Source organism: Ornithodoros turicata, chromosome 1, assembly GCF_037126465.1.
Source record: "Ornithodoros turicata isolate Travis chromosome 1, ASM3712646v1, whole genome shotgun sequence".
NCBI lineage: Eukaryota > Metazoa > Arthropoda > Arachnida > Ixodida > Argasidae > Ornithodoros > Ornithodoros turicata.
Window position 1 is genome coordinate 34,039,860 of NC_088201.1, and position 15,328 is coordinate 34,055,187.

Consider the following 15,328-nt stretch of genomic DNA (forward strand, 5'->3'; position numbering starts at 1 on the left):
GTCTGCACGTGGGCAGCACACGTCGTGCACTTCGTTTGCACTCTTACACTGCCTTGTGCACGAATCGAAGACAGCTACTGTTCTAGAACCTGCGCGCTCCTATACGCTTCCTGTCGAGTGCTATATACATACCCGGTGTCAAAAAGTTGAATGCCGCATTACTCTTTATTTGCCTTGCAGTTCAGATTTCTGTGATTCAGACGCGCCTGGCGTGTTTATGTAAGGTCGAAATCGCGCGCCACGTATACGTAGTGCGCGCTTCGGATCCTTTTCAGCGGCTAGTCGAGAGCTCCCCTACCGGCAAGACGCGCTAACGGAGTCGACGCCATGGCGGGCGGTCTGTTGGAATCGCTTTATTCGGCACTCAATTACAAAGCGTACGATACACACCGTATCGACGGGTCGAAATGGGTGAGTTCATCATTTCAATTTGTGACTCCCAGTGTCACACAGGTGAGGCGCGGAGGCTTAACAAAGCGTGCGCATCCGTATGTTTGAATGCTGTTGTTTTGACAGTTTCGCCACGCCGAGAACGTTCTGGAAATTAACGTCGACCTAGCTCGATTAGCTCAGTCGGTGCGTTCATAAGCATTTTTTTTTAAATATGTAGTGGAGAAGAAATAGACTGATGCTCTGATGGGCAGGACAAATATTGATCGAGCATCGAATGGCAAGAGCCGCCCATTTTATAGTTACAAGAAACTCCGGCTGAAACCACAACAAGGCTTTATTATATCGACCATCTCATAATCCTATGAGGATCCTGTCCGCTGGATCTTCTATAGGGACGCTAGACCCACAGAATCTGCATCGTGATTGGATATTTGAAATTTGAGTGCTGTATAATGACATACGACAACACGCAGTACATCTATAGCTGCTGTCAAAGCGCGTGTATAAGAGCGTCTCCCGTTAGACATGCACTGCCTGAAATAGAAATTCTGAGGGTAAGCTTGAGTGCAAGATCTACTGACTGAACAAGAAAATAATGTGGGCTATATCTCCATCGTTGGCGCTAATCTTTTTTTGGTCACTGTCTCGTGGTCCTATAAAGCTACGGACGGACCTACAACGTGGTTGGCCCTATCAAGCTAAACTATCAGAAGACCGTGGCCGAAGCCTGCTTATACCCCTGTCACACGGGCACGAAAAATGACATAATGACGTAATGAATTACTGCCGTGCCGTGCTATACCGATTCCACGTCAAGATCTCCAACGGGTCAAGAGATCCGTCGAGTCAAGAGATCCGCCGAGTCAAGAGATCCACCGATGGATCTCTTGACTCGGAGTATCTCTTGACCCGTTGGATCTCTTGACCCGGTTGGATCTCTTGACTCGGCTGAGGGTTCGCCAGGCTTGGATCTTTTGACCCCTCTGTGTTACGTCGTTAACTCTAACATCGCTAAGCAGAAATTACGGTACTCGTATAGAAATACGCGGGACTCGTTTTACGTGCGGTATAAATAGCATACAAATGCAGGTGGAAAATCAATATCTCATTTTTTTTTTACTTAGTTACTTACTTTATAACACATAGCGGAGTCCCAGAAAGGACGACAGTTCTCTTATGTCATTTGTGTTAAAAACAGGTGGTTGCATTGTAAGATCAAACTGTTTGTAACAGAGAATTTATAGAAGTGCTGTCATTTTATCTTTCAACAGCGCTTCGTGTTAGAGATTATTTCTACAGTTATAGCGCGGGTTACGTACACTCACGTTGGGTGGGCCGGCGGCTGTTTCAAACACGTTGGTTATTCAAACCGTCTGATCATGGACTCTCTCAGGGTACGAAAGATAGCTTCATGCCCGAACATCTGTTTGTGTGTGTGTGTGTGTGTGTGTGTGTGTGTGTGTGCTGTGTGTGCGCGCGCGCGCGTGTATGTGTTTCTGTATCAAGTTTTCCCATAATTTTTCCCGCTGTCCACAAAAGGACAAAGACAAAGCTATTTGCGGCTGGGCCCATTATTATTGGTAAGAAACATCAGTTCTGGCATAACATGGGGATGGCTGCGCCAATGGACACAAAAATACAAAGATAACTCTGAGTCCAGCAGTATACACTGCATTTTGGGGTTGAGGTCAATGAACGTGACCGGTCAATGTTGATTGGAATGCACAGTCAGAGAGTATTTTCCCGCACGGTCAGTAAAAGTATAGAATAGCGTGATAAGGGTGGGGGCCAATGAAAAGAAGAGCTCAATACTCTTGGTAACAAGCATGCGTTCTGGCATAGCGTGTTACAGCGCTAGGGGCAATGGACATAAACGTGCAAAGGCAAAAGGGGGACTCGCCGCCGTAACTTACAGCACAATTTCAGGATTTTCTCGCTAACCTTCTCTCATTTTTTTTGTGCGTGTGTGGGAAGAAGAGAGAAAACACCGAAAAGTCTTCGCTGTTACCGGGCATATTACTAATACAACGTACAGCGCAATCGTTCTGCAATGAACATGGTAAGGGATAGACTTCATTTTTTTTGTCGGGAATCCTGACCAGTATGACGCTTTGACCGGTTGGATCTCTTCACTCGCCTATCACGTGAACGGTTAGATCTCCTGACTCGATGGATCTCTTGACCGGGTTGGAACTCTTGACGCTTTGGATCTTTTGACCCGCCTGTCACGTGACCGGTTGGATCTCCTGACTCGATGGATCTCTTGACTCGTTGGATCTCTTGACCGGAAGCGATATTTAATGGCATTCGTCTGAATGACTGTTTCCGCGTAATGACATCGCCACAACTCATTCGCCCACGAAATGCGTAGCCTCGCTCCCATTGTCTGAGCACAGGAGCAATTTAAAACTTCCATAAAGCCACTCTGTACTGCGCACCGCGCAATTACTTTATAAATTACACGAAAACAAGCATTATTTTTGGCAAAATGCCTGGCGTTGTTAACGATTTTTTTTTGTTTGCGTATTTGCTTTTGGCGTATAGACTGTCACCTGACAAGCAAGATGGCAACAATTTTCTGACATAGTACAGACAATCGATTATGAAATAAAGCAAATTTTATCTTTTTCTGGAATATTATGGATATTTTCAATCTCTTTGAACACGTTTACGCTCTTCAAGTACCGCATCTCTGACGTGGCTAGTGGGAGAGCCGCATCGACATCATCGCGTTTTATGTCATTCAAATCTGACGTGTAGCACTTGCTGCACCTGTTGCATCGTAAGAAATCGCATTCGGGACCCGACTGACATTACACGCTAATGTCATTTTTTTCTGCCCGTGGAGCACCGGTATTACTTACATGCGCTGGTAGCTGTCAGTGCCGTGTATTAAAAGGGAGTCTGGCCATTAGGAGGAGCCTAAAAAGAGGCTCGACCTGTCAATCAAACTTGAGCGTTTTTCATTAGCTGCTGTTTTCTATATGGGGGATGCCATGACACCAAAATTTTCCCGAAAATGGCGGCGTAGCTTGGAACGGTGAAGCGAGAATTTCGTGACAAAAATTTTCATAAATTACTTTGATTTTATTTTGTAGTATATATATTCCGTGTAATTATCTTGGAAATCACCTTTAAATTACGCTCCATTATCAATGTTTACGTGAAAAGAATGTTTCGTCGTCCTTGGCCTAGTAAAGACAGCGGAGTGAGTGGGTGGGGTGATGTCAGTGGCGTAGCCAGACCTCCAAGGTAGGGAGGGCTCGATACGAAAACTCCCCCCCCCCCCCGCTGATCCTGTGTCGACAACACACACATACTTGTGCACACTGCAAACTGAGGATTAAAAAAAGGAACGAAAATAGTTTATTTAGACGTTCACAGTACGATTACATGTATAGGCTGTCATGACCAATGAGGTGGTGTCACGAGATTGGAAGAATTTTGAAAAGCCCATACTTTGAAATCATTCAAGAGTGCTTCTTAGATAGACGCCACGAACTGCAAGAACTTTCGCGACCGTCACACTGCCCCCCCCCCCTATATTATGTTCTCGGATTTGCACGATTTGTGTGGGTCGGTCCGTGGCAGGTAGGGGGGGCTCGAGCCCCCCCTAGCCCCCCCGTGGCTACGCCACTGGGTGATGTAGGGGGAAGGTGCGGTCAGCCTGCCCTGGAGTGGGGGCGCTGTGCACCCAGGGCAGGGAGAGGAGGGGAGGGTGAAAGAGGGAGGGGAGAGATGATGGTGGCACAGGAGAGGGAGCGGTGTGCTAACCCTCTGGGGTTTGGGTAGTCCAAGAGAACTACCCACCACAGAAAACATGCGAGCATCCCTCAGCAGTCTTCATTGGTAGGGGTGTGATTGCTGCGCCGATTGCGCATTTTTGCGCCGCACGCAGGTCCTGCTACATTCTGCCACAAAAAGCCAAAATGTTGAACTTCCTGCGCCATTGTACGCCCATTCCGATTTTTCCCCTCATTTTGAACAACAAAAGTATGAAAACAGAAGTATTGGCTTGTACTAGCTTATTTATGACAGCCGGCTAATGCAACTGGCTTGGTGGACTATCCACTCAGTTCAAGCCACGCTAAGCCATCTATCTGATCCAATCCGAGCCAAGCACTCTGCCGTGTGTTGCGGTCACATGGTTCCGGTTGTGCTTGTGGTGATACGATCGGCGGGCGCGCTCGAACACGTATTGCGGTACTTACATGGCTTTGGCGTTGTCGAAAGTAACAGGTAATCAGCTCATCGATTTCTTTATTGTACCGTGATCTTCCTTGCTGGTATTACCCCTGGGCCCCGATCTTCAACTTGTCATTATCCGCGCGTTAAATGCATGACTTCGGCCCGTGATTCGCCGCGAGCTCTTACGCGGGCGTTGGAGGGCGCGAACTTCAAATATAACGATAACGATCGCTAAGTGAAAGTTGAAGACCGGGGCCCTGGAGAGAGTCTCCTTCATGAATACGCGTTTTGCGTCTCTCGGTCTTGCTTTCTTTTGACACCGGCCTGGCTGGCATGAGGAACGTATTTTCGAGGGCTTACAGCAATTTAGTATTTGAACCTTGTTGCACAAAATCATTTTGAACGGAAGGGTCTTTCGTTTAGGCTGCTTAAGTTTAAAAACCATGTCATTGTGTAAAATTGTATACATAGATATAGGTCGCATTCATACTCATATTGTTTAGGACTTCTATTTGTAAAAAAATACGTACTCAATTCATGACATTCTGCAGAACATTATTCGCTAGATCGTTTTGTTTTCGTCGATATCTGAAAACAAATTCAAAGGCAATGGTGTCACCGTGCTTTAAACTGCGCCTTTGTCCTTAAAATCCGCTTTCAGTATCCTAATTCTTTACTATGAATTGGTACGAATAAGAAAAATACGGAGCAAAAACTGAGGGTTACATTGAAAATGCAAGAAGAATGTCATGCCATGCCGAGGATCTCATTGCAAACAGTATGAAACCAACAAACTTTGGAGACAGAGAGAGCGGACAGACCCTCCTATCACAAAGCAGCCCTGGTAAGTCTAGAAAGAAACACAAAGGCATAGTGCAATAGAAATAGTCACCTTATAACTTCCTAGGCACTTCATTACTAAAACTTTACTGTTGTTTTAAGCAGAGCTTCTATGTTGTACGCCACTTTAATAATGTGTTAATTAATAAACGTTTCGTGAAACATTAATCTCACTGCACTTTTTTTGGTTTATTGAGCTGCTCCAAAACTGCTTTTTGCTGCTCCAAACAGGCATTTTCTCTGCTCCGTTTCTGCTCCAAAACTGCAAAGTCATCCCAATGATTGGGATGCTCCCTGTACCACGGTAACCATTAGGAGTATTGGCAAAGTTACCCCATGATGATAGTAAAGACAGCGATCGCAAGAAAACAGCAAGAAAAACTCTACGGATGCCTAAAATTTGCATTGCATGACAGGCTTTTATTTAGATACACACCTTTGCCCGTTCTTGATTCCATCTTGTTATGTTTCATAATTAAAATACGTTTAATACCGGCAGTCTGTTCCAACCACGACCTATTTTATATCGTGGTTCCAACAAGCGGTTCTGCCGGCCAATCAGCCCTGCTAGAAGCGGTTCTGCTGTTCTGCGTCTTCCCGACATGCCCTTCTCCATTCAGGTGGCGCCAATAAAAGTGGCCGCAAAATGTATTATGTTGGTAGGTCGCTAGGGAATATCCTATTCAATCCAGTCCAGTGTCCCGAAAATGGCGGCACCCAGTGAATGCAAGTGAAATATAGCTTGGATAGTCTGGAATTAATAAAGAACTGTATTTTGACTCGTGATTGGCCAGAGAGCTCAAAAAGTGGGTGAAACACCAGGTATGGGCAGGTCCCATTAATGGCCAGACTCCTTTTTTCATACACGGCTCTGGTAGCAGTGCCTTCGTATATCCGATCCAGTCTTTATTTTTGCAACAGAGCCCAGGAACAAGCAGATTGTCTTAATAACGGTCTACAAAATTAATACTCAGAAAAGAAACAGAAGGTTAAGCTACAGACACTTCATCAACATCATCAACGACAAACATAACGATTGATGAACAAAGATACTAGAATGATTAATTGTTCGCCTTCTGTAATTATGCCATGGACAGAATTTTACAAACTAGAGAAATGTTTTCTTTTCGATTACAATAAATTGCAATATATTCTAGGTCAAGTGGGCCACCTTATGGCCGCACTAGCATGTTCCTGTGGTGTCGTCCTCATTAATATTGAATAGTGAGCTTTTGAACTATGAAGAACAGAAGTTCGCGGTCCAATGACTGTTTCGTTTGGTGCGCTGATGCTGTTGCCGTTTTCCGAAAAAGGATTGAGCCAATACAGGGTGAGGAAATGGCCCTGAAAAAAACGGCAGATGTGGAGGTGATTTTTGTCACTCCGCGAGAGCTGTAGAATGTGCGGAACCGGCTGCGGCTTGCCGCACACATGTGTGCCGCCTTGGCTAAACCGCCTCCGCCCGCTCCACAACCGCTGCTCTCCGCAGGGAGATCTCGTCAAAAGCGAGAGCTTCGGGGAGTGCCTCTGACAAGATGGCGCACGACGGCGAAGTTGTGAACATTCACACATCTGTGCTTTTTCGAAACCAACAGCAAAGGCGCGAGAAACGCAGGTTTGGGTTCTCCGCTGTGGCGATACTTCATACTTTTCCTGTGAACAATCATTTGCTGTCGCCTTCCTGTCACACTAAGGTACACTTTACTTACCTGTACTCCCGAATTTTGGTAAAATTTTGGACCAAAGAGTTCGTTCTAATGTAGTGACTTTACACACTCTAAAAACAGAACTTCACCGCATAGCATGCTGTGCGCCAACCATTGCCACGAATGATAGGGTTATCACCTCTGATTCGAGGAGAGAGAGGGGGGCGTACGCCTTTTTGTGACAGTTTGGATATATGGTAATCGCCACAAAAAGGCGTACGCCTCCCTCTCTCCTCAAATCGAAAGCGGTAACCCTATCATTCGCGGCAATGGTTTGCGCACAGCGTGCTATGCGGTGAAGTTCTGGTTTTAGTGTGTAGGGTCATCGCTTCGAAGGGTTATCGGGAAGAGAGAGGGTGGTGTACGCCTTTTTGTGTCACTTATCATATATCCAAATTGACACAAAAAGGCGTACGCCCCCATCTCTCTTCGAATACGCGAAGACCCGATAACCCTATCATTCGTGGCAATGGTTGGCACTGAAAGTCGTGCATTGCGCAGTGGACGAAAAGCGGAAAGCGGCTTCTGCTCGCACAAAGGAGCGTTGGCCAATCATGGGTGTTCCATTCGGTGGGCGGTGACGTCGTTGGTCACGTTATCGGGCACAGCGGTGACAGCGTCAAGTTTCTCTGCACGACATTCCCGCCACTGTTACCGTTCACCGTGGTGCATGGCCAGGTGTATCAGCTTCGTATGACTTTGGCAGTGCGTTTTAATACGCTTGGGAGGAAACCGTTCGCTTGCCGAACGTAAAACTTCGATTGTATGTTCAAAAACATTTCTTCTGTCAAACAAACAAACAAAAATCGTTTCGTACACTCTTAAAAATGAACTTCACCGCACAGCACGCTCCTAGCCAACCATCATTTCGGATGTTATCGTTATCTGCCCTGATTTGTTGAAAACGGGAGGCGTACGCCTTTTTGTGACACTTATGCTGTTCATAATTGTCACAAAAAAGGAGTACGCCTCCCGTTTTCAACAAATCAGGGCAGATAACGCTATCATCCGATATTATGGTTGGTTAGGAGCGTGCTATGCGGTGAAGTTCATTTTTCAGAGTGTAGTCCCTTTAAGTACATCTGCATGGTACTTTTGTGCTGTATTTGACAGTTTCATCCTAATAATACTTAACCCATCACTGCTCAACGACTCGTCCCCCAACGCCACTTGCGAGAACTACCCCAACGTCTGGTTACCCCAACGTCTCTTTGGCCACTCTGCTCGGCCCAGACTTGCACAACCAGGGGGCGGTTATGACTGCCCTCTTGAGCTTACCTGATGCCTCCGGCCTCTCGATCAGCCTCTAAGGCCCCCTTTTGTGTGTGTGTGTGTTTTCTTTTTTTTTAAGGAATAGCAAGTCGGCCTACGAGTGACTAACCTTTCCTCCCTTTCTTTTTTCAATAAACATATCCCCCCATCACTGCAACCCAGGCGGCCGGGAAATGCGGTCGTCGTGTGCCTGGAGCACGGTAACTCGGTGTCCCTACACTGTCAAGGATTTTTAGGATGTTTGTTCGTCCCACCTTGATTAATAGACGAGAGAAATGTAGTAGACGACAGAATAGTTTCCACTAAAAACAGATCAGATGCACAGCCTCAACCAAAATAGAAGTATAGAGTTAGATGTGAGATCTCCCAACTTCCACTAGACGAATAGGCTAATGACCGTCAGCTCGTTTTGTGAAGATAGAGGAGATGGGCTCTGCGCGCTGTTGTCGGATTAACGGTACGCCTCGAAATGGGAGCTTCTGTGTATGCTAGTTGTTAGTCTGAGTTTCTGTGTTGTGGTTGCCTCGTTTTGCGTGATCGTTCTGTCGTGGGCTTCTGTGTGATCTCGACTCTCAGCAGTGATGTCCACGGCATGTATACGAGGGTCGTCTGAAAAGTACAGCACAGTAGCACGTAGCTCGCCAACGAAAAGAGAGATTCGACTGAAACAAAAAATGCACGAAAGTGCATTTTATTGTCTACGAGAGCGAGCAGTTTTTTCAACGTAGTCACCAGCTATCCATTTATTCCACCGGTGATCCTGTTTTCTCATTTCTTGCTCTCTTTTCTTGCTCACCTATGCACAGTACTTGGATCCACAGTTTCATCACCATAAACGGCTTGTGAAGGTCGGTGTGTGTTACTACACTCTAAATATTTTCACACCTTTAATGGTGTAAAATTGGTGTATTCTCATGTATTACACCTATTTTACACCCTAGAACCTTGACTTTTTGAAATTTTCGAGGGTGTAACTATGGTGAATTACACCCTTTTATGAGACATTGTCAGGAGGGTGTGATGAGGGTGCAGCAGAGGGTGCATATGGAGGTGGGACAGGCTCCATTACACAGGCTAAATGTATTCCTGTTCCTATGCAGTGTTGGATTGCTTGTGGTACTCAGAACTTAAGCTTGTGATACAAGTTGTGATATAAAGACCAAATGCACAGTTACTCAACATTTGGTACACTGTCATCTAACCCCTCAAGGTTAGATGACTGGAAAATATAAAATTACTACTATGTGATAAAGTTGTATTAAGTGATACGTTTGAATACCTTCATGCCTACGTAATGTAGGATATGTATGCGGCATGGCATAATGTCAACCTAATAAAAGCATAACTATTCAGTTCCTGTGATTGTGTCTGATATGTATGATGCCCACATATACCCACATCAATCACCTATAACATGTGTGTGTTGTGCAACATGTGTCTGCAATGTCCTATTTTTGCTTCACACATGGTAGAGCTGAGTAGTATACCTGGAAAGTATTACAAGTTCAGTGTGAGAAAAGTATATTCTTGGCTTTTTAAAGAATATTTTGCATGGCTGTGATCGAAGAGTGATGCCAAGATAGCCACAATGACACTCCAAAGTACCAAGCATGTGCCTTCTGTAAAAACTAAAAACACTATATTTTCGCAGTGAAGCTGTAATAATTTCCAGCTGCCTCTTCTATGGTTTGGAGGTTACATTACACCCTTCCATACAATTACACCCTTGATTTCTTGAGGGTGTTCCGTTACGCCTTAAAAGGTGTGCGCCATGCACATGTTCTTTTACACCCTTTAAGGTGTAAAATTATTTAGAGTGTAGGACTCACTTTTTCGGCCGTCAATCATTGGGCGTCGACATAGATGGCACTTTCGACCTCATGGTAACGGTCACTAGCAAAGACCAGTGGTGGTAGGTGGTAGTGCTGAAAGAGCTCGCCGTTGTCGCAGAGATGGGCAACGTCACGGCTAACGCTCTGGGGGAATGTGTGTCCTGGGCCGACTTCTAAGGGAGCTGTGCCGACATATTGTCTGACAGCGTCTGAGGAAAACCCAGGAAAAACAAGAGACAGCACAGCTGGCACCGGGATTCGAACCCGGGTACCTCCCAGTCTCGATGTGACATGACCTAACAAAGGCCAAGTGAACAGGATTCAACGATTCTTGGCATGTTTGTGGTGGGTGAATGTAGGCGAATGTAGCTGCAAGATTACGGCACCCGCTGCTCTGTATCGTGTTTTGGTCTCGCGCCACGTACGATTTTGCATTGCATTTCAGCCGACCCTCACGGAAAAGCCAAGCGAGGGGAACACATCCCATGTACACAGAGGAGAAAAACTTCAGCCAGAAGATCCGACAGAAAGATAACACAATCTACAGGACGCATGCACGTGGTGAGGGATTGCGAAAGACAGGTTGCATCGTACTTACGAGGATAATACCGAGGCAGGAGAGGGCTAGTGATAAGTGGCGCGCCGACCGACAAGTTCAAGTGATCTTCAGTTGGGAAACTCCTAAGCCTTGACTTGAGATACACGTGGGTAGCAATAGCCGTCAAGTACCTTTTCCGTGGCAACGAACGGAAGCAACGATAGCCATCTTATAAATAACAACTGGTGAAAACATCGACTGCTACACTCGCGGACAGCGTAACTCGTTCACTGTAGAACCTTGGGTAACTTGCTATGTTCTGCAGAGAGAGCCCGCAACTTTTACCGAAGAAAGGTGTTTTATTCATGTGTCGTTGTGAATAACGCCGTCGATTTGACGCCACGAAGTTCCGGGTCCTTGGACTCCGACCAAACACTTGCAAACGCTGCACGCATTTGCGCAATTTTTACAGCCACCTAGTTGTATGTACTGTGACTACCCTGTGACTAACCATGGTGCATATGTGACACGCGACCGTGTACGCCGTTTTCTTTTTCGTTTTTTTTTCAGCACTTTACTTACTTTATTTCATCTCTAATTGAACTGAACTAGCCCTGTTCCTGAACGCCGCAATCTCCATTTTATTTTTCCATGCACAAAACCAAACCAAGATTTCTGGATGTTAAGATTTGATTTGATTGAATTTATCTTTTTGATTCAGTGTTGTATATACTGTGGGTTGGCTAGTGGGGATTAGTTTTTTATTTCTCTATCAAAGTGCAATACTAAGTTTCTCTGCATACTACTTCATGGGCTCACAGGTCTTTCTTTCGGCGGTGGAAAAGTGGAAGACACACCTGGGGATGCTAGGGAGAGAGAAACTGATCTTACACATTTCAGTTTTGATGGACATAAGCTAAACGAAGGACGGAAGGGAATAAATGTGGGGAACATCAGGACAAAATCACTGAACTCATGAACGTGATTTCTTCCGATTGGGCTTGGAAGCGTCAGATCTATTCGCCAACTTTTCTGCCACGCCCAATCACTCACCAATTCGCCTTCTGCTGAAAGCGTCCATTTTGTTGTTTGAAAGCTGGATGCAGACCCAAGTTATTGGATGACATTTGCATGGACCGCTCTCGAAGTGGTTCCTGAAGTGGATTCGCTAGCTACCCGCAACTGAAGTGGCGAGGCTGCAGAAAGTAAGCGACAAAGCCCTCTTGACGGTCGAGCATCAGAGACCCGCACCCCTGACGCACCTCTGAAGTCCGTATGCACTGAGCCAGTACTTTATCGTGTTCCTCTCCCCTACTACGCGCTCTTCCCGAGCATCTCCTCTCCCAGCAACCCTCCGGACGTTCATATTTAAAGCAAATCTGCGCTCGCGTGCTCCAGCCCTGCGCGTCTGACCTGGATATTGTGTTCTCCTGTCGAAGATGAGGGAGCTAATGAAATTGTTACGGCAGGACATGCCGGAGGTGAGCGCACCATTCCGCGAGTCCTGTGTGCGTTGTTGCGGAAGGCTCTGTTCCATGATTTTTGTGTGCTTTGAAAGTGCATTACTTTGCGAATGTCTTTTCCATTTTTAGACGGCTCAAAAAATGGACAAGTACTGACGCTCGCTAATTAATGTGGTTGATGATGTCGCACGTGTATGAGAAGTGCATTATCCCGTGTCCGATTAAATCATGTTTGCCCCTTGTATGTCACAGTGCACATCATTGTGGTCGTCTTTGTGTTTGCCATTTGTTAAAGGAGCCGTTCCGAGCCTCGTTGCAGCTAGAAATTTGAGCTTTGTTTTGGTGTGCTGGTGCTTGCTTCGTGTGTTCAGGGCAGCGGGCATAGCGGTAGCGGTGTATTCTAATTGCAAGCTATTACTGGAAATAGCTGACAGCGGATTGTATAAGCATACAGATGCGATGCTCTGCGATGGCTCTGCGTTAACACGTTTATTTTTGTCGGCCAGTCGATGGTTCTGAATGGCCTTCGTGTTTTACGTTTCTGGTCGAGACTACCCCACTAGGTGTATAGGTAAGAATATTTCGCAAAACTGCTCGGGGATAAAAAGCTTGCATCGTTATACATTTAATCGTGCATTAAAGCAGCAGCGCTTTGGGTCAACGTGTTGTACAGCTTTAGTGTTGTGCATTAGAACTGTTCTCAAAATTCCGCACTAATTGACGCATAATGGTTTACTATATTTTGAACTTTTTGAAAATGCTCTTTCTCTTGTGGGGGCATCGTCTGTCACGCCTTGTACGAAATGATCCCTCGTGCAGTATGCGTCATTTTGGTTGGCTACCGAGCGTTCTGCCTGCCGGCCGGTGTAGCGGAATGTTGCCGAGGTAGCTTGTACGTGCGTCCGGAATTTGAGTTTTCATATGTAGTGTCCAATGGCGTTTCGTCCTCTTTGTTTTGTGCGTGTTTTGTTTGTTTACGTTCTAATACGTTTTACAGAAGCTTTAAGGTGCTTTGTTGTTTTCTGTGGTACACACGTACCTGTCGAAAAGTTCATGTTCGCGTGTCAGTCCAATATATGTTAATAATAATACATGTTTACTGGTAAGGCAAGAAAGGGAATGCACGACGTCATACTCATATGCTGCTAATGCCCAACCAGTATCTCTGTCCAACCAAACTGAAATGCGTACAAAACAATAAGAGTATTGTCATTGTTTTGTACTTTTTAGTTAGGTACTGACTGCCACATTGCAGTTACGTTATTTATTCCGTTCTTTGCTAAAACCCCATTTTAAAACGAGGAAATAAGCCTGTGAAGTCTTTAAGAAAAAGCTCTCTGGCATTATGGGCGGTCTTCATAAACATCTTTGCCATACGGCGATTCTTGCGATAATTCGGGTAGCTTTGTTGTTTAGCCGTGCCACCTTTTTATTTCTAGAATATGGAAGTACATCGCCATAATGCGCTATTCTAATCGACAGTCAATGTGTTTGCTGTAACTTTGGCTTAACAGATAGGTTAGGTTTGGTGTAGTAAGAAAAATATCGAATGATGGCTATGCTACAATAAAGACGAAGCCCAAATGGCAGCAGAGAAGAACCGCCTCCATCAACTGGTTTTCTTTTCACACAAATGCATCGTTTATTGGCTTTACTTATTATTACGTGACCCCATCCCTTCAACATCGCTCTTACGAAGAAAAACAGAGATGTTGACTCCCTTGCAAGCGACCATCTGGCTACTCCCAATCACTTACGTAAGTATGGGGAAAATGTTAACTATTACAATATGGAAGACGCTGCGATGTCTGTAACAAGGGCCCCGAAGGCTCAGTCCAACCTGCCCCAGATGAGGATCGAACTAGCTCACGGCAGACATCATGCCGACTGGAATTATATCGAATGTAGCAAAGCAAGATGTGCTCGGTGTCTTGCGTTCTGCTCTGCATGTACAACTGTGCGGCGAATTCACCTTACAAATCTTACAAAAAATAGCGCGTCCAAAAGGTACGTCCAGACGGTAAACCCGTCCATGTAGAACTGCCTTCGTAGCTCTCGACAAGTTCTGACGAGACTTGGCAGGACTAAAAGGAACGGCATGAACTAACTCCGAAAGTGTACGAGAGCCAGCCAGCCAGCCAGCCTTGGCTAGAGTCACTAAATAGGGAGCAGAGTAGCGACACCGAGCCACGCCGGCGAGCATAGAAATTTTAAGGAGTATGCTAGAAGGAAACCTCCGAAACTATACGGGCGAGGGGAGCGCCATATTGAATCAGCTACTGTTTCCGCGGTGCATGCAAACAAAGGAATCCAGTAAGCACACAGCAAATATAACGCCAAAAAATGTTTTTGGAACAGTAACACACCGCCAGAACCCATGAAACCGTAAGATATATGGAAACACATACACACACACACGAAGAAACAGACACGACACGGACGCCACATGGGGACGCCGTCTCCGCCGCTGCCTCAACCAGCCTTGACTACAAGCCTGGATAGGGGCGGACACTGACAAAATATGTAGCCGACGGAAGCAGAGGAGCAACCGAGCAAGTATTGCAACAGTTTTTGGAACTGTGGCTGCTTTCACGGGCTGGAAATACACGACGTTTCCTCGGCTGATTCAATATGGCTGCCTCCGAGCGCATATATTGAGAGAGGGAAGAGCCCCGTTCAAGTGCTTTGCTCTCCTTCGATCCTCCTCCCCAGCTTTCCTTCTAGCCTCTCTCCGTAAGATTTCTATGCCGGCGAGCGAGCCCGCCATCTTGGGTCCGGCGCGGCTGCGTCGCCTAGCAATGCAGCAATGGGCCGGCGAACAGCGCGCTGTCAGCCAGCTATAGCAACCGAGGACACCAGTTTTGGGTGGAGGGGACTCAACATGGACGGCGCGTTCTTGGAAGGAGAAGCCACGTGACACGATCGGCCCAATCGCGTACACTGAACGCCGGCTCCGGCGCGGAAAAGGAATGCGATACTCTGTACCCCTATTTAGTGACTCTAGCCTTAGCTATAACCTCTCCTTAACAAATCCCCACAACGAAACGAAATCGCAGGAGGACCTTAACACCAACACAAAAGGTTGCGTCGTTTGTA

At 46.1% G+C, this 15,328-nt stretch overlaps 1 protein-coding gene across 2 annotated transcripts in view; it reads left to right on the forward strand.

The window, feature by feature from the left end:
- The first annotated feature begins 312 nt into the window (after positions 1–312).
- The window catches only part of LOC135377945 (protein unc-93 homolog A-like), a 58,119-nt gene continuing 43,103 nt past the window's right edge, over positions 313–15,328 (forward strand). Inside the window, exon 1 of one of the 2 annotated variants that reach the window (XM_064610726.1) lies at positions 313–411. In XM_064610726.1, the coding sequence (XP_064466796.1) occupies positions 328–411 (84 nt within the window). In that variant the 5' untranslated portion in view covers positions 313–327. Of the gene's footprint in view, positions 412–12,148; positions 12,251–15,328 lie in introns of those variants that run through there. The other variant, XM_064610727.1, reaches the window with a different exon arrangement.